General features: G+C 34.8%; 1 protein-coding gene across 7 annotated transcripts in view; it reads left to right on the top strand.

Moving 5' to 3' along the window:
* The window catches only part of unc13c (unc-13 homolog C (C. elegans)), a 321,746-nt gene that overhangs the window by 112,870 nt on the left and 189,962 nt on the right, over nt 1–18,914 (top strand). For all 7 annotated transcript variants that reach the window (XM_073930154.1, XM_073930152.1, XM_073930153.1 and 4 more), the window contains 3 exons: nt 944–1,059; nt 5,491–5,654; nt 18,039–18,192. In XM_073930154.1, coding sequence (XP_073786255.1) covers nt 944–1,059; nt 5,491–5,654; nt 18,039–18,192 — 434 coding nt within the window. The remainder of the gene's footprint in view (nt 1–943; nt 1,060–5,490; nt 5,655–18,038; nt 18,193–18,914) is intronic.

Below are 18,914 nucleotides of genomic sequence, written 5' to 3'. Positions count from 1 at the left end.
GTTGGTTGGTTGGTTGAATGGATGGATGGATGGATTGATAGATGAAAGGATGGTTGGTTAGATGGATGGATGGATGGATGGATGGATGAATGAATGGATGGATGGATGCTTGGAAGGATGGTTGGTTGGTTTTTAATCAAAAATCGCAGTTTACATGGTAGAGACGCTTAATCAGAGTATTGTCTTAATCACATAAAAATCTCATTATTTTTGTCCATGTAAATGTACTCACAGTCTCTCCACTCCACCAATAGCTGGTGTGTGGTGAGTGCACAGGTGCCGTTGTCCTGTGGCTGCTGTTGCATCATCCAAGTGGACGCTGCACACAGGTGGTGGTGTGGAGAGACCCCATCCATGATTGTAAAGTGCTTTGAGTGTATGGTCATACACGATAAATGCGCTATATGAATACATATCACAATACATAATCTGATTCGCCAACTTGTTTGAAGATCCAAATTAGCCAGAAATCAGCTATCAAGATTAAAACATTCAAGATCTGACAAATCCTCTTAGATTAGAGGAAGAACAGAGCTTTTAATATTCACAAAAAGCCTTCATCAAAGTTTTGTTCTTGTTACAATAAAACATTGAATCAGTGTCTGTTGAATAGATGATAAATCTACAATTCATTTAAATATAACCCATCACGCTGACATAGTGAACGGAGCTTCTGTCACTGCTGAAATGAAAGGCATTTGGACAGTGGACGGCTTAAATTCCCAGTCTGACCCGGGGTCAGTTTAGTAATGGAACAAGGCTGTGGGCTGATGGGGTTCAGTGTTTTTCTGTCTCCAGGTCACTGTTCTGAGATCAGATGCATTACGTGTCTTATTGACAGGGTCAGAGAGAGGAGCGACGTCCTGCAGCCACTCGTTGTCTCATTTCTGTTTCTTCTTGTCTTGTTTCTGTCTTCAATTGCACTGCTCCTGTGGATCTGCAGAGAAGCGGACGGATAAATCCATGGTCTCAGGAGCAATCCGGCTGAAGATCAGCGTGGAGATGAAGGGAGAAGAGAAGGTGGCTCCACCTCACGGACAGTACACATGTTTACATGAGGTACGGGCCTAAATACACTGAAGAAACTCCTATTCAGAATTATGTCTTATATTATATTAGGTATAGTTAGGGATGGGTACCGAAAAGTACTTTATCTGTATCAGTACTACATTATAAAATACCAAAGTATCGATAAGCTCTGACGGTAACAGTTCTGCTATCGGTACTGGAGAATTATAGCTGAATAAACATTACTTACAGTAGCATAATTTAACTGACCCACCTTTTCTAATTTGGAATATTCAACATTTGTCTGCACAGTTGGCGTTCTCACATGAGAAGTGCTCGTTTTTCAAGTGAGCACGTCAAGAATAAAAGCCTTCACAGTTCTCGGCTGTACATGCGCACTCAGCGGAGGCTTGCGCTAAGTGCACACACATAGCTCAGGACACAGACTTACACACACACAGCTGGTAATCTTGCGGAGAGAACCAAACGAACTGTATTTCCTGATTGGACAGCGACAGTGCTCGTTGCAACAGAAGCAACAAGTTCCCACATAGCAACATTTCTCTGGCCCAGCTCTGGCCCACACAATCAGGTTTTGCTTGGCCCACATGCCGCAGTGAATTACGGTACATGACTGGACCAAATCTGGCTTCCAGACAAGGGCCAAACACGGACCATATCTGGGCCAAGTCTCAGTCAAGTTAATAACTCATAACTGGGCCTGAACTGGGCCAGATAGGTTGGTGTGTCACGATTGCAATGAAACTGATAAACCCATGGAGTGATGCGCTTTAGGCACACTATGGGCACGCTTTTTCTCAAAGTGACCTGATTGGTAGAATTTTTTTTCTTTACTCAAAAATGATTTTAGTGTATTTTAAATGTGGGTCAAGACTGGCCAAACTTACATGGCCCACTTGTCAATTTTTTAAAATCTGGGCCAAATACTACGTTTTTCATCTGGCCCAAATCTTGTGTGGCGCCTTAAAAACGGTGCCACCTCTGCCAAACCCGGGCCGTGTTTGGCCCACACGCTGTATGCCAGTGCCGGATGAATGCCTGCTGTGCCAGCTTTTTGCCAAATCTGGGCCAGAATTCTTTGCTACTAGGGTTGTTTTCTTGTATAAGCGGAAACGGAAGTGAAAGTATCTTTCAAAAGGGCAATGAAAAGTTTTGACTGCCTAGCTACTAATGGTAACGTTACATCATCCACATCCTTATCAAAGAGCATAGAATCACCAAGAGGCGACACTCTAGGGCAAATTGGGAAACAGCCACTAGATGGCGCGGTGGCCATTTTGGAATGAAAACTCCAATAGAACAACAGCAAAGTCTGTAAAATAAACTATTAAAAGTGCTGATGACTGTGATAGTAAGTGCTGTATTGTCCTGTTTCAGATTGTATCCTAGCTTTAATGCTCTTTTTAAATAAATAAAATAAAAAGCAAAGCAGCTGCTTGCCATCGCTACAGCAATAAGAGCCAATGGACAGCCGATCGCTTTCACTGTAAAATGTCGGAATCTGGGGCTGTTGCTGGGCGCTGCTGTTGCAGTGGAACGTTCTATTGAGCGTCGCCTCTTGGTCATTCCAAGCTCTTTGTCGTTATGCAAGCAGTCAATCACCTGAATTAGTCTAATAGTAGTCTAAAATAGGTCAAGATGCTCCAGGATTGGCCAGCCCAGTCACCAGACATGAACATTATTGAGCATGTTTGGGGTAAGAGGGAGGAAGAGGCATTGAAGATGAATCCAAAGAATCTTGATGATCTCTAGGAGTCCTGCAAGAACGCTTTCTTCGCCATTCCAGATGACAAGAGTCGTTGCAGAGATGTATGGATGCAGTCCTCCAAGCTCATGAGGGAGTCAGACACAATATTCATTCTGTCTCCACTGCAGCATGACTTTATATTCTATACTGGACATTATTTCTGTTCAGTGACGAGACTTTTGTCTAAGCAAAGTCAGACTTATTGTCCTATTGAAATCATTCAAAATCAAGGCATGATCATATTTTATTGTGGTAAAATAAGCGTGATCTAGAAGCCTTTGCCTTTCATATAAACCACTTCTGATACCAAATGTTCAACTAGAAGCATTTTCCCAAAATATATGTCAAAATAAGATTTGTCAGCAAAATTCATTCCATTTGCTGAAACAAAGAAAGTTGTGGCCAAATTAAGACTCAAAATCAACTCAGAGTAGATCAAAACTTCCTCAACAGCACATATGGGTTAAAGATCTGCCAAATGTGAGAGTTCAGTACATATTTGTGTGTCATTGGGAAGTGTGTGTGTGTGTCAGACTGCAGTGACGTGTGAAATGGATCTGGTGTTTGTGTGTTTTGCGTCTCATTGGTTTTGTTCCACCGTGGGCTCTGCTGTTGTGGCGTATCTGTTGGTGTGATGACAGTAGGTTGGCACCCCGAAATGTTGACCTTTCGGAGCTGGCCGCGCTGGTGATATTTCCAGACAACCGTTCCATATCAATACTGTTACAGTTCATGCACTCGTGATGCTCTGCACGCTTCCTGCTCTCTAAACACTGCCGATTTCCTCTTGTCCTTTATGTTATAAATGTAATATTTTTTTATTTATTTTATTTTATTTATTCTATTTTTGACTTATTGTTTATGTTAATTATTAATGTATTTTATTTTATTTTGCAAAATGTAACAAAAGTGGGCAATTCTGAAACTTTTGATTAAAGGAGAGAATAGTATAGTATATATTAATATTAATATTGTTCAGCTCAGGTTTGGTCCATGTTGATTCAACTAGATTCAATAACATTAAAAAGGGGGTCAAATATATAATTTAAAAACAAATGTGCAAGTTTTTCAAAATGAGTCTGTTTTGAATATCTTGAATATTTACATTGTAAAATGTTAGATTATTATTGTATTATTCTGCTAAGTTTTTAAATGTTCAAAGGGAAATATTGATTAAATTAGCAGTTAATTAGTTTTTCAATTAACAATTATGAATAATTAATTATTCATTATTTATAATTAATATTAATAATTGTTAATTATTATTTGTGTTTATTATAAATGTTTCCTCTTGTGTTTTTGTTTGCTGTGGCTTTATTTTATTTTATCAATTTTTTATTTTATTACAAATATGCAACTTTTTGCAAAATGAGTCAGTTTTTGTATGTGAGATATTTTAATATATTATGTTTTGTAAAATTATTATTGTATTATTCTGCTAAATTTTCTATGGTTCAAAGGGAAATGTTGATTCAATTAGCAGTGTGTCACGTCTGGCGTAAAGCAAGGAATAATCAAAGGTACGGATCCAGATGCAGCCAAACAAACATTTATTTAAACAAACTAAAACAAAGCAAAGCAAAAGAAAAACGCAGACATCATAGGAGTGACTAAAACTAATGACAACGAAGTGCTAACAGAACAGGGTATAAATACACAAGGAAACAATTAACTAAACAAGCTGACAAGAGGGTGGAGACAATTAGCTAAGAAGCTAACAAGATTAGAGGTAAACTAAGGTTAGCAGGAAGTAAATTGAAACACAGAACTGAAACGCACAGAAACAGGATGTTACACAGTGTTAAATATTAATGGATAATTATTCATTGTTTTTAATTATTTATAATTACTACAAATAATACTGATTAAAATAATAATAATAATAATAATAATAATAATAATAATAAAAACAACAACAATAATAATAATCTTCATTATTTTTATTATTGATATTATTAATCATATTATTTATATTGTGTTAATTATTGATGTTTCCTGTTAAATTTTGTTGCTGTGGCTTTTTTTTTTTTTTTTTTTGTATGTTCATGCTCAAAAATGAGCAATTCTAAAACATTTGACTATAGGAGAGAATGGTATGGTATATATTAATATGAATATTGTTCAGCTCAGGTTTGGTTAATGTTGATACAACTAGGTTCAATAACATTTAATATTTTATTATTATTTGCTTTTTTTCAGCTTAGTCCCTTTATCAATTTAGGGTCACTTATCTAGCACATGTTTTATGCAGCGGATGCCCTTCCAGCCACCTATCACTAGGAAATATCCATACACACTTATTTACACACATACACTACATACAATTTAGCCTACCCTATTCCCCTATAGCGCATGTCTTTGGACTCGTGGGGGAAACCGGAGCACCCGGAGGAAACCCACACGAACACGGGGAGAACATGCAAACTCCAACCAGAAACGCCAACTGACCCAGCTGAGGCTCGAATTAGCGTCTTTCTTGCTGTGAGGTGATCGTGCTATCCATTGCGCCACCGTGCAATGATTTTGCACCTTTTTTAATTTAATTTAATTTAATTTAATTTAATTTAATTTAATTTAATTTAATTTAATTTAATTTAATTTAATTTAATTTAATTTAATTTAATTTAATTTAATTTAATTTAATTATTTTATTTTATTTTATTTTATTTTATTTTATTTTATTTTATTAACGTGTCGCCTGGTGTGTTTTCCAGAATCTCTTCCACTACCTGACGGAGGTGAAGAACAATGGAGTGGTGAAGATCCCGCAGGTGAAAGGAGATGACGCCTGGAAGGTTTATTTTGACGATGTTTCGCAGGAGATTGTGGATGAGTTCGCCATGCGCTTCGGTGTCGAGTCCATCTATCAGGCCATGACGTGAGTGAAGATCATTCTTCTGCTTTTTTAAAAATCAGCTGTGTTGTTATCATGATTTATACAACAGCTCTGTCTGGTTCTTGAATCTGATCGGCTGATAGCCATGCAATATTCTGCAAAAACAGTACAGCTTCTTCACCCTTGTGTATTACTCCACCCACATAGAGTGATAGCAGATCAATAAACTCACCACAGTTTGACAAATATTGCAGCTGTTGGACAACATAATGTACTTTTGAGGCTTTTTTTAGTCAAAAATCTAGTTGTTTAGATTGCTTTGTGTAGAAAGTGGTTGTTTATAATTTCGGAGGTTCAGCGTGTCGGCATCCATTAGCCTGTCATACTGAGCAGAGCAAAGACGGTGGTGTGACCAGATGGTGACAGAGACTACATAATAAGTTTTGGATTTTTTATTTTATTTAGACAATTATGTCATCAAAGTGTTAATATCACACTCGAAGCAGTGCCATATGGCTGTATATCATCACCGCTGGGACACTAAGGCACTCAGCCTGCAGCCTCGATCCAGTGCACGCCTCCTACTAGTGCTGATACACAGCCCTGCTACCTGTGTAATATTGCTCATATATACAATACAGATTATTTTAAAGCAGCTTTGATTTAATAAATAGAGAAAAAAAATAATTGGTGAATAAAAAAAAGAATAATTATTATAAATTATAATAACAGTGTCTGTGTTGATTGCTTAACACATTTGAATGTATTTTTAAGTGATTTAAGCATGTCATTATAATGTATGTCATTGCATTAATCATTATATTATATTTTATTATTGTAAAATATATTGTAATTTTTAATTATATTTTTATTTAATGTTATATAATGTTATTTTATTTTATTATTATTATTATTATTATTTTTAAATTTCGCTCAGTTTAGTTCATTGTTGGGTGAGTTGCTGTATTATATTTGCATAAATATATATTTATTATATTATATTATATTATATTATATTATATTATATTATATTATATTATATTATATTATATTATATTATATTATATTATATTATATTATATTATATTATATTATATTATATTATATTACAGTGTGTTGAACCTAAAGCAGTCATTGACTCCCAAACAATTGCATTTTCCACAATACAACATCATCAAATGCCTTGTTTCATATTAGATCTGTCTATGAACTCATGAAAATACACATGATGGCTTTATAAATCAGCCTGTTCTCCAGAAACACACACATACTCTGTTGGCCGTTTGGAGGCTGTAATTAATTCGGGCCCCTGATGTGTCGCCACTCTTCTCTGAGGGCCCTCAGTCTTGTAATTGCATCTGGATTTTATTACTCACAATCTCCTCATTCTCATTTCTGTCAGGGTTCAGTGCAAAATTGCATTGCAGTGCAACAGACGAGAGTCCCTGCAGCTTCTGACATAACTGTTTGCATGTACACTGATCAAACGTTTTAGAAATTAAGACTCTGATGCTCACCAAGCCTACTTCACATTTGATTGAAAATGCAGTTAAAAAAAAAAAAAAAAAAAAAAAATATATATATATATATATATATATATATATATATATATATATATATATATATATATATATATATATATATATATATATATAATAAAAATAAAAATAAATTATAATAATATAAATAAATAAATAAATAAATAAGTAAATAAATAAATAAATAGATAAATAAATAAATAAGTAAATGAATAAATAAATAGATAGATAGATAAATAAATAAATAACATTTTTTAATTTTTTTATTTGTTTATTAGAATTAAATGCAATTTATTCCTGCAATGAAATACAGAATACACTACGGCCAGTTTAGTTTATTCAATTCACCTATAGCATATGTGTTTGGACTGAGGGAAACTGGAGTACGTAGAAGAAACATACACCAACATGAGGAGAACTTGCAAACTCCACACATAAATGCCAACTGAACCAGCTTGGACACGAAACAGCGACCTTCTTGCTGTGAGATGACAGCGCTAACCAGTGAGCCACCTTGCAGCCCTTTTTATAAATTGATATAATTAATTTTTCAGGATTGATTTGATGAACTATTCTTTACTTGGCACATTCAACAGCCTTGCCAATAGGGCTGATTTAAGTCTTTTTGTGTGTTGATTGTACAGTAAAAATGAAGCGTATTTTCCTTGATTTGCATTAATTCACCTCATGTATCAGCAGACTCTAATAACTGCTGACTGCTCAGGTTTAGCTGATTGTAATGCGTAAAGAAGCTCAGCTTGACACTGTGCTTTCATATTGCAAACAAACAGAATATCTTTACCCTGTTAATATGCATACTTTAAACAGACCACAAAGCACGGCTCTAATGCCAATGCTGCATAAGTTAAGATTATTTCATACCATAAAAAAAACTTTCACTTTCATGTCATGACTTCCGCTAAAAAGTTTCATATTAGCATTTAATTATTAAAATAAATATTAAAAATAACTGAACATTTGAGTCATTTAGATTGGATTATTTTGTTGTTTTTAACGTATGAGAAGATGAGTCCCCTCTCTATATGTACCAGACAACTAAAAAAATAAATAAATAAATAATAATAATAATAATAAAAATGATAATAATAATTTAAAAGAACTGCTAAACTAACTTATATATTGCTGCTCTCTAGTGCCTTGTGTTGAATGAATGCATAAATAAACCCACATGAACAAATAACATAGTAAATACTTTTTGAACTTTTTGAACATTTTGAACCATACTGTAGTAAAGTGTAGTATACTGTATATACTATATATAATACATTAAGTTAATGAATGCCCCAGCATACTATAGTATTAACTGAGTGAACTTTACTGAACTGATCAGCTGTAATAAGTCCTGTAGGATACTTTAGTTAACTACAGTAAACTGTGTTGATTGTAGTATAATGTACAAAACTACAGTATTGGGTCATTTGTTTATATTACTATGGTTATTATGTTACCATAGCAACTATACAATCAGCACAATAGATTAATTGTAGGGATTGCTATTGTTGTTGTGTTACCATAGCAACTATAGAATCACTACAACGTGTTAATTAATGTAATTACTATGGTTGTTGTGTTACCATGGCAACTATAGAGTCACCACAAAAGATTAACTCAAGTAATTACAATGGTTGTTGTGTTACCATAGCAACTAAAGAATCACCACAGGATGTTAATTAATGTAATTGCTATAGCTGTTGTGTTACCATTGCAACGATAGAGTCACCACAACAGATTAAATCAAGTGATTATTATAGTTGTTTTCTTACGATAGCAACAATCGAATCACCACAACAGATTATATCAAGTAATTACAATGGTTTTTGGGTTACCTTGGCAACTATAGATTCACCACATGTCAATTAATGTAAGTACTTTAGTTGTTGTTACCATAGCAACTATAGAGTTACCACAACAGACTCAATTAAGCAATTACTATTGTTGTTTTGTTACCATAGCAACAATAGAATCGCCACAACAAATTTATTCAAGCAATTACGGTAGTTGTTTTGTTACTATGTCAACGATAGAATCACCACAACATGTCAATTATTGCAAATACTATAGTTGTTGTGTTACCATAGCAACTATATAATCACCACAACATGTCAATTACTGTTATTACTATAGTTGTTTTGCTACCATAGCAACTATAAAATCACCACAACAGATTCATTTAAGCATTTACTATAGTTGTTGTGTTACCATGGCAATGACAGAATCACCACAACATGTCAGTTAATGTAATTTTTTATAGTTGTTGTCACCATAGCAACTATAGAATCACCACAACAGATTAAATCAAGTAATTACTATAGTTGTTGTGTTACCATAGCAATGATAGAATCAAATAATAAATAAATAAATAAATAAATAAATAAATAAATAAATAAATAAATAAATAAATAAATAAATAAATAAATAAAGCAAGCTTCAGACTAAATGGGAAGGGACTTTACAGAAATGTGGTTCCTGCTGAGTGTAAATTTGTGATCCTGGTAGTTCTGGTTTAGCCATGTTCAGCTGTTCAGTCCATCTCTGAATTTGAAAGCATCTGCTGATTTGTGTTTCTGTTTTAAGATAATGGATATTGATTCATTTAATAAATGATAGTCTTCCAGCAATGAGTGTTCAGCATTGAGCAGCTGAATCAGGGAAACTGACATCGACGATTAGATATAGACTTATTTATACACTTGTAGACGGAAATCAGCCAGCACAGAGTGTGATAACGCGTTTTAACTGAATGCTTTTGCATATTTATCTGCATTTTTTTCACTTTTTTTTATGAAATAAAAAAACAAAACAAAACAGAAAGCCAGTAGGAGGTTTTCTTAATGGGATAGTTTAGTCAAAAAATAAAATTCTGGCATAATTTACTCATCTTTTGCTTGATTTAAAAGATATACTGTCCTGAAGAATGCTGGAAACCGGTAACCATTGACTTCTATTTGTTTTGCATACCATAGAAGTCAATGGCTACAGGTTTTCAACACTTTACTTGAAGGAGTGTTCATAAGTCTTTCATTAAACCTTGTTTAACCTTTGTTTTTGTCTTACAAAGCGTGTCAAAAATCTGTCAAAAACATGACAGGCATGTTATGAAATCATTATAAATATTTAAGGAAGAGTAAATGATGACTGCATTTTCATTTTTGGGTGTACTGTCCCTTCAAGCTCCCCATTGTTTCAGGAGGTGCTGATGTCTGTCCTGATGACCTTTTTTTTGTCTCTGTGATCATCAGTCATGTGACCTGTTCCTGATGATATTTGAGATGAGCCCAGATTTTCCAGTATTCAGCATTTTTTTATTGCTGAAGGAGGGATAATGATATCAGGGTGAAATCCTCCTCCATCAGCAACACATTGCTCTGTTGGTTCACACAACATACATCATCAATGAGCCTGTTGGGAGAGATTTCTGGAAGATGACGAGTCTGCTTTTTTTCAGTCAGCTCCCAAACAGGTTGCCAGAATTGCAACAATTAATCATTTCTGTCATTAATTATTTAAATCCTTCTTTCAGATTATCATTTACCATTAGCAATGCTAGTGCCTTGATGATTCACAATTGTTTTAAGTACACTGTAAACAAAAATATGTAAGATTTAGGGTAAAAAAACAAAGCTGTTTTTGCCAGAATTTTACCTTTAAATGGGATCTATTATGCCCCTTTTACAAGATGTATAATAGGTCTCTGAGTCTGCATATGAAGTTTCAGCTCAAAAATAACCTACACATAATGTTTTATCACTCCCTGAAACTGACCCTTTTAGGCTTTGATCCTATTTGTGCTGTTTTGGTGACTGTCTCTTTAAATTAAAATGATTTTGGGCTCTTTTCAGAAGAGGGCGGAGCTATAAATGCCTGTCTGTCAGCATAGTGGCAAATTCAAAAACAAGATGAATGTCCTATGCTAATTAGGGAGAGATGGTCACTAGTGGGCGGGGCTGTTCCCCTCTGAGGACACGTATAAAGAGAGAATGTGAATCAAGCTGAATGTGATGTATTTCCTGGGCCGATTAAGGGTTAAAAATACAGTAGAAACTATAAAGGCAATTTTGAACTACCAAATGCATTAAATAAATTGTTAAATACATATTTTAATTATTCAAAATGTTTATAAATGTTTAAAGAAATATTAATTTATGCAGACAACCGTCACCTGAAAGCGATTGTGGAGGCAATAAATAGATAAATAAATAAATAAATAAAGAATAAATGATTAAATAAATAAATAATACAATAAATATATTAATACATAATTGAATTATTAAATTCATTAATAAGTAAATAAATAATGACATACAATAATATTTTTTACATTTATTATGCTTTTAATAATTACATTATTTACTTAACGTAACTCTAGTTAATTTATTTGGTAATTAATTTACTGTACATTTACTTTATTATAACTATGTAATTTTTTTAATTTTGAATAATTTGTCCATTAGAATGTTTATTCTATAAATAATAAAAAAATATATAATTACCTTAAAAGGTGATCTGTTGTGCGCCTTTTTACAAGATGTAAAATAAGTCTCTGATGTTCTTAAAGTGTGTCTGTGTAAAGTTTGAGCTTAAAATACCACATAGTGTTTAATACCTCTCTGAAACTGACCCTTTTAGGCTTTAATCCTAAAGGTGCCGTTTTGGTAACTGTTTCGTTAAATTCAAATGAGATTGTGCTCTTTTCAAAAGAGGGCGGAGCTACAAGTGCCCTTGTGTCAGCATAATGGGAGATTCAAATACAAGACTAATGGCATATGCTAATGAGGGAGAGATGGTTAATAATGGGTGGGGCTTTTCCCCTCTGATGACTCGTACAAAGAAAAATGTCAATCAAACTGAATGTGATTTATTTTCTGGGACAATTAAGGGTTAAAAATACAGTAGAAGCCATAAAAACTATTTTAAACAACCAAATGCAATTAATAAATTGTTAAATACATATTTTAATTATTTAAAATGTTTATAAATGTTTAAATGAATGATAATTTATGCCGACAACTGTGACCTGAAAACGAATGTGCAGGCAATAAATAAATAAATAAATAAATGATTAAATAAATAATTCAATAAATATGTAAATAAATACTTAATTAAATTATTTGATGAACAAATTAATTAATTAAAAATAAATAATGACATACACTAATATTTTTACATTTATTATGTTGTATTAATTAATGTAATTCTAGTTTATTTATTCAGTATTCAGTAATTCAGTAATTTACTGTATATTTTTTCAACATTTATGTAATTATTTAATTTTGAATAATTTGTTCATCAATATGTTTATTCTATAAATAAATTAAAGGATAGACACTTCACTCTGACCTCAACGCCTCTCCCTTTCCTAACAAGGGGAATGACACGAGTTGGGGTGTCTTTCCCGAGCTCAGAGCCCTCTCCCTTGACTGCCCCCCTAATTTGCTTAATTCTTAAAACATCTATAAGTGTGACTCCTGAATTACTCTTATTAACTTTCATCAAAAATCTCTGATTCGCAACCATTGAACTTCTTGATAATTTCACAGGAGTGTCTCATTACCACTATGACGCTATGGCAGATATTGACGGAGTGTGAATTAAAGGCCTGTATTGGAGGATGTGTGTGAGGTTAAAGAGGACAGCAGATAGAGAGAGAGAAGACCAGTCAATACACACTGGCAAGTTTTATTTCTCTGATTTACAGCGGAGCTCTGCGGACCACTGGAGCAGAAAGAAGGGGATTTTAAAAATGAGCAAAGAGCAAATGCTTATAGGATGAAAAGAAAGCAAACCATTACCAGGCAGCAGGAAGCCAACACCCTCCATCAGACATCATTTGTTCTTGTTTAGCCTAGTTTAAATAGCAAGTGGGCGTGGTTTCTATTTTAGCATTAAGTGGGTGTGGCCTCCATTTGTGTATTGATTAAGTAGGTGTACTTTTGATCACTACGTTGATTTAAGTGGGTGTGGCTTCTATTTGAATATTTATTAAGTGGGTGTGGCTTCTATTTGAGTATTGCTTAAGTGGTTTACTTTTGATCAGTAGGTTAAGTTAAGTGGGTGTGGCTTCTATTTGAGCATTTATTAAGTGGGCGTGGCTTCTATTTGAGTATTAAGTGGGTTTACTTTTAATCAGTAGGATGAATTAAGTGGGTGTGGCTTCTATTTAATTTTTGATTAATTCGGTATGGCTTCTATTTGAGTATTGATTAAGTGGGTGTGCCTTTGATCAGTGGGTTGACTTAAGTAGGTGTTGCTTACATTTGAATATAGAATAAGTGGGTGTGACTTCTATTTGATCATTGATTTAGCGGGCGTCCTTTTGATCAAGGGGTTGAATTAAGTGGGTGTGGCTTATATTTGAGTGTTGATTAAGTGGGTGTGGCTTATATTTAAGTATTCATTAAGTGGGTGTGCTTTTGATCAGTGGGTCGATTTAAGTAGGTGTGGCTGCTATTTGAGTATTCATTATGTGGGCGTGTTTTAGGTCAGAAGGCTGAATTAAGTAGGTGCGGCTTAAATTTGAGTATTAAGTGGGTGAGGCTTCTATTTAAATATTGATTAAGTGGTTGTGCTTGTGATCAGAAGGTTGAATTAAGTATCTGCGGTTTATATTTAAAGTATTAATTATAATTAATAAAGTGTATTTTATTTTATTAAGTATTAATAAAGTGGGTGTGGCTTATATTTGAATCTTAAGTGGGTATTATTTTGATCAGTGGGTGGATTTAAGTAGGTGTGGCTTCTATTTGAGTATTGATTAAGTAGGTGTACTTTTGATCAGTGAGTTAATTAAGTGGGTGTGGCTTCTTTTTGAGTATAGGTCAAGTGGGCATGTTTTTCATCAGTGGGTAGAAATAAGGATGTGGATGTGGCTTATATTTTACTATTGATAAAGTGTGTGTGGCTTATATTTAAGCATTGGTTAAGTGGGTGTGGCTTATATTTAAGTATTGTTAAGTGGGTGTGACTTATTTTTGAGTATAGGTCAAGTGGGCATATTTTTCATCAGTGGGTAGAATTAAGTGGATGTGGCTTATATTTTACTATTGATAAAGTGTGCGTGGCTTATATTTAAGCATTGGTTAAGTGGGTGTGCTTTTCATCAGTGGGTTTAATTAAGTGGGTGTGGATTATAATTGAGTATTGATCGAGTGGGTGTGACATATATGAGTATTAAGTGGATATTATTTTGATCAATGGGTGGAATCAAGCAGATGTGGCTTCTACATGAATATTGATTAAGTAGGTTTGCTTTTGATCAGTGGGTTGAATTATGTGGGTGTGGCTTATATTTAAGTATTGGCTAAGTGGGTGTGGCTTCTATTTGAGTATAGGTTAAATGCGCATGCTGTTCATTAGTGGGTTGAATTAAGTGGGTGTGGCTTATATTTAAGTATTGATTAAGTGGGTGTGGCTTCTTTTTGAGTGTAGGTAAAATTTTTGTGCTTTTTATCAGTGGGTTGAATTAAGTGGGTGAAGCTTATATTTGAGTTTTCATAAAGTGGGTGTGGCTTATATTTGAGTATTAAGTGGGTATTATTTTGATCAGTGGGTGGAATCAAGTAGGTGTGGCTTCTATTTAAGTATTGATTAGGTAGGTGTGCTTTTGATCAGTGGGTTGATTTTATGTGGGTGTGGCTTATATTTAAGTATTAATTAAGTGGGTGTGGCTTCTTTTGAGTATAGGTTAAATGAGAATGCTTTTCATTAGTGGATTGAATTAAGTGGGTGTGGCTTCTGTTTAAGTATTGATTAAGTGGGTGTGCTTTTAATCAGAAGGTTGAAATAAGTAGGTGTAGTTTATATTTTAATATTGATTAAGTGGGTGTGGCTTATTTGAGTATTAAGTGGGCATCCTTTGATTAGTGGGTTGAATAAAATAGGTGTGGCTTCTATTTGAGTATTGTAATGATTAAGTGGGCGTGCTTTTGTTTAATAGGTCAAATTAATTAGTTGTAGCTTCTATTTGAAGATTGATTAATGAGGTGGGCCTTCTTTTTAAGTAATGATTAAGTGGACATGCTTTAGATCAGTGGGTTGAATTAAGTAGGTGTGGCTTCTATTTGAGTATTGATTAAGTAGGTGTGGCTTTTATTTGAGTACTGATTAATTGGGCATGCTTTAGATCAGTGGGTTGAATAAGGTAGGTGTGGCCTCAATTTGAGGATTGATTAAGTGGGTGTGGCTTCTATTTGAGTATTGATTCAGTAGGTTGAATTAAGCAGGCGTGGTTTCTATTTGAGTGTAGTTTTTAAGCGGGCATGCTTTTGATCTGTGGGTTAAATTAAATGTTTATAGGCTGAAAAGATAGCAAGTCGTTTCCAGGCAACAGGAAGCCAACACCCTCCATCAGATATAATTTGTTCTCATTTGGCCGTGAGCATCTTTCAATCATTTCTGAAGAGGGAAGGAGGGAGTATGGAGAGAAGAAGAGAAAACTTCATCTTTTTCTCGGAGGCTCAATAACTCTTCATTCCCCCGTGTGTCTCGACCGGCCACTTGAGTTTAGAGGTCATGCTAACTAATGAGGTCCAGATCAATGTCTGCAGGTACTAATGTACGCTCTCATAGCATTGCAGCCTACAGTTTCTTCCCTCAGATCTACTATAAACACAGCAGGGCTGTAGCATTGTCAGGCAAGCCAAGGGCATTAAAAATGCTTATGAGTTTAAATTAGTCATCCAAATGATTAAATATACTTGGAAAATGAGTAAGGAGGCTGTCAAACTCTATAAATGAGTGTGGTTTTCTGCTTGAGCATTGGACCAAGTGGGCGGGGTTTGAAATAAGGGGGTGTGGCCTCTAATTGAGTGTTGGATTAAGTGTGTGAGGTTTTGTTCAGTAGGTTTAAGTAGCAGCCTCTTCAATTTAAATATTAATAAATGGGCGTGGCATCCCTTAGAGTGTTAAATCAAGGGGCAGGGTTTTATCATTGGTTTGAATTGAGTAGCTGTGGCTTCCATTTGAATATTGATTAAGTGGGAGTGTTTTTGGATCAGTTGGTTAAATTAAGTAGCTGTTGATTATTAAGTGGGTGTGGCTTCTGTAAATGTTGGATTAATAGGGTGTGGTTTTGATCAGCAGGTTGAATTATCAGTTAATTGAATTAAGTGGGTGTGGCTACTGTGAGTGTTGGATTAAGAGGGTGTGGTTTTGATCAGCAGGTTGAATTATCACTTGATTGAATTAAGTGGGTGTGGCTACTGTGAGTGTTGGATTAAGAGGGTGTGGTTTTGATCAGCAGGTTGAATTATCAGTTAATTGAATTAAGTGGGTGTGGCTACTGTGAGTGTTGGATTAAGAAGGTGTGGTTTTGATCAGCAGGTTGAATTATCAGTTAATTGAATTAAGTGGGTGTGGCTACTGTAAGTGTTGGATTAAGAAGGTGTGGTTTTGATCAGCAGGTTGAATTATCAGTTAATTGAATTAAGTGGGTGTGGCTACTGTGAGTGTTGGATTAGGGGGTGTGGTTTTGATCAGCAGGTTGAATTATCAGTTAATTGAATTAAGTGGGTGTGGCTACTGTGAGTGTTGGATTAGGGGGTGTGGTTTTGATCAGCAGGTTGAATTATCAGTTAATTGAATTAAGTGGGTGTGGCTACTGTGAGTGTTGGATTAAGAGAGTGTGGTTTTGATCAGCAGGTTGAATTATCAGTTAATTGAATTAAGTAGGTGTGGCTACTGTGAGTGTTGAATTAAGAGAGTGTGGTTTTGATCAGCAGGTTGAATTATCAGTTAATTGAATTAAGTGGGTGTGGCTTCTGTGAGTGTTGGATTAGGGGGTGTGGTTTTGATCAGCAGGTTAAATTATCAGTTAATTAAGTGGGTGTGGCTTCTGTTTGAGTGTTGAATTAAATGGGCGTGGTTTTGGCTAAATTAAGTTAAGCGGGTGGGGCTTATGTTGGAATAAATGGATTTTTATCTGGCTAGAGATAAAGTAGGTGTGGTTTCTGTTTGATTATTGATCAAGTAGGTGGGGTTTTGATCTTCTAACATTTATATTTTATTTTAGTTGCTTAAAACATTTTAGCATCTGTGTCTGCAAGTGTGTGAAATTAAATTGACTGCACAGATTTCTGTATTATTTATCTTTAGTGTATATCTTGAACAAATGGCTTTGATGTGGTGTGTGTCATGCTTAACCTCCAGTTGAATCATTTTGCGTAGTCCCTGACAGTAACTCATTTTCAGAATTCGCTTTTGTTTGCTACATAATTTAGTCTGCATAAAATATTTACATTCAGCACTGAATTAGATACCAAGAAGAGAAAGAGAGGAAAGTGTGTTTCCGTGGACCATTTGTTTGTGTTAAATGTTCAACAAAACAAATAGCACTGTGGTGTTTGGGAGTGAGTGTGTGAACAGTATGCATGTGAGATGCTGTATTGCTCAGTGTGTATGTGTGTAAGTGAGGGAGTGTGTCTAAGCCCTGCAGGCCTGATGCTATTTTTAGTCCATGTCTCTCTTCTTTCTTCTTCTATCTCTTTTTCTCATTTGTATCTTCCTTTAATGAATCCCCTCTAACAGTGTCTGACATTACTGGGCAATTTCCTGCGGCTCGACACACTAGCAGATCTGTGTTGTGCTATTTATCATTTTCAGGGTGTACTTTGCTAAAAAAAAATTAAATAATAATGTTTGTAATCAATATCTCCAGTCATTATATTCCTGTGCAGTACAACAGGCGTCTATCGATTATTCAGAAATGTATTCTGAGGTCATTTGTTATTGCTGTTGTTTAAATGTTGTTGCTTGAGGGGAGTAAATTCACCAAATCTAACATTAAATATACATTATTATGGGTTTTTAAATCACGGCCGAGTGCGTTTTTTTGTCTGAAACTAACATCTGCGTGTTACTCCCTCTCTTTCAGACACTTCTCATGCCTCTCGTCCAAGTACATGTGTCCTGGCGTTCCCGCGGTGATGAGTAACCTGCTTGCCAACATCAACGCTTACTTCGCACACACAACAACTGCAACCACAAACATCTCGGCCTCCGACCGATTCGCAGCATCCAACTTTGGGGTTTGTCAGTTTCACTGTTGATGGATGAGTGATTAAATGTGTGTCTGGATAGATTGATGAATGGTTTAGTGAGTGAGAGAAGGGAGGGATGGATGGATAGATGAGTACAGGGTTGGATGCATCATTGGCTGAGTGCAATGAATGGATGAATGAGTGACTAGATGAGTGGTTGAATAAGTGGATGATTATATGGATGGATGACTGTATGAGTATTGAGGGATGGAAAAAGAAATGGATGATTGAATTAGTAACTAAATGGGTAAATGATGGTTGGATGAATGGATGGATGGATGGATGAATGGATGGATGGATGGATGGATGGATGGACGGACAGATGAATAGATAGATGTATGGATGGATGGCTGAATGGATGAATGAGTCACTAGATGATTGTATGGATAGATGATTGTGTAGTACAGAGGGATGGAAAAATAAATTAATGATTAAATGAGTAACTAGATGGATAAAAGATGAATGATGGATGGATGGATGAATAGATAGATGAGTAAATGGATGGATGAAAGGATTGATGGATGGATAATTGAATGAATTGATGGTTGGATTGATGGATAGATGGACGGATGTATGTATGTATGTATGTATGTATGTATGTATGTATGTATGGATGGATGGATGGATGGATGGATGGATGGATGGATGGATGGATAAATAGATAGATGATTGGATGGATAGCTGAATGAAAGGATTAATACAGGGATAGT

The sequence above is a fragment of the Danio rerio genome, chromosome 18, assembly GCF_049306965.1.
Source record: "Danio rerio strain Tuebingen ecotype United States chromosome 18, GRCz12tu, whole genome shotgun sequence".
Classification (NCBI taxonomy): Eukaryota; Metazoa; Chordata; class Actinopteri; order Cypriniformes; family Danionidae; genus Danio; species Danio rerio.
The sequence above is the reverse complement of the archived record's forward strand: the minus strand, read 5'-3'. Positions and strand labels throughout refer to the sequence as shown.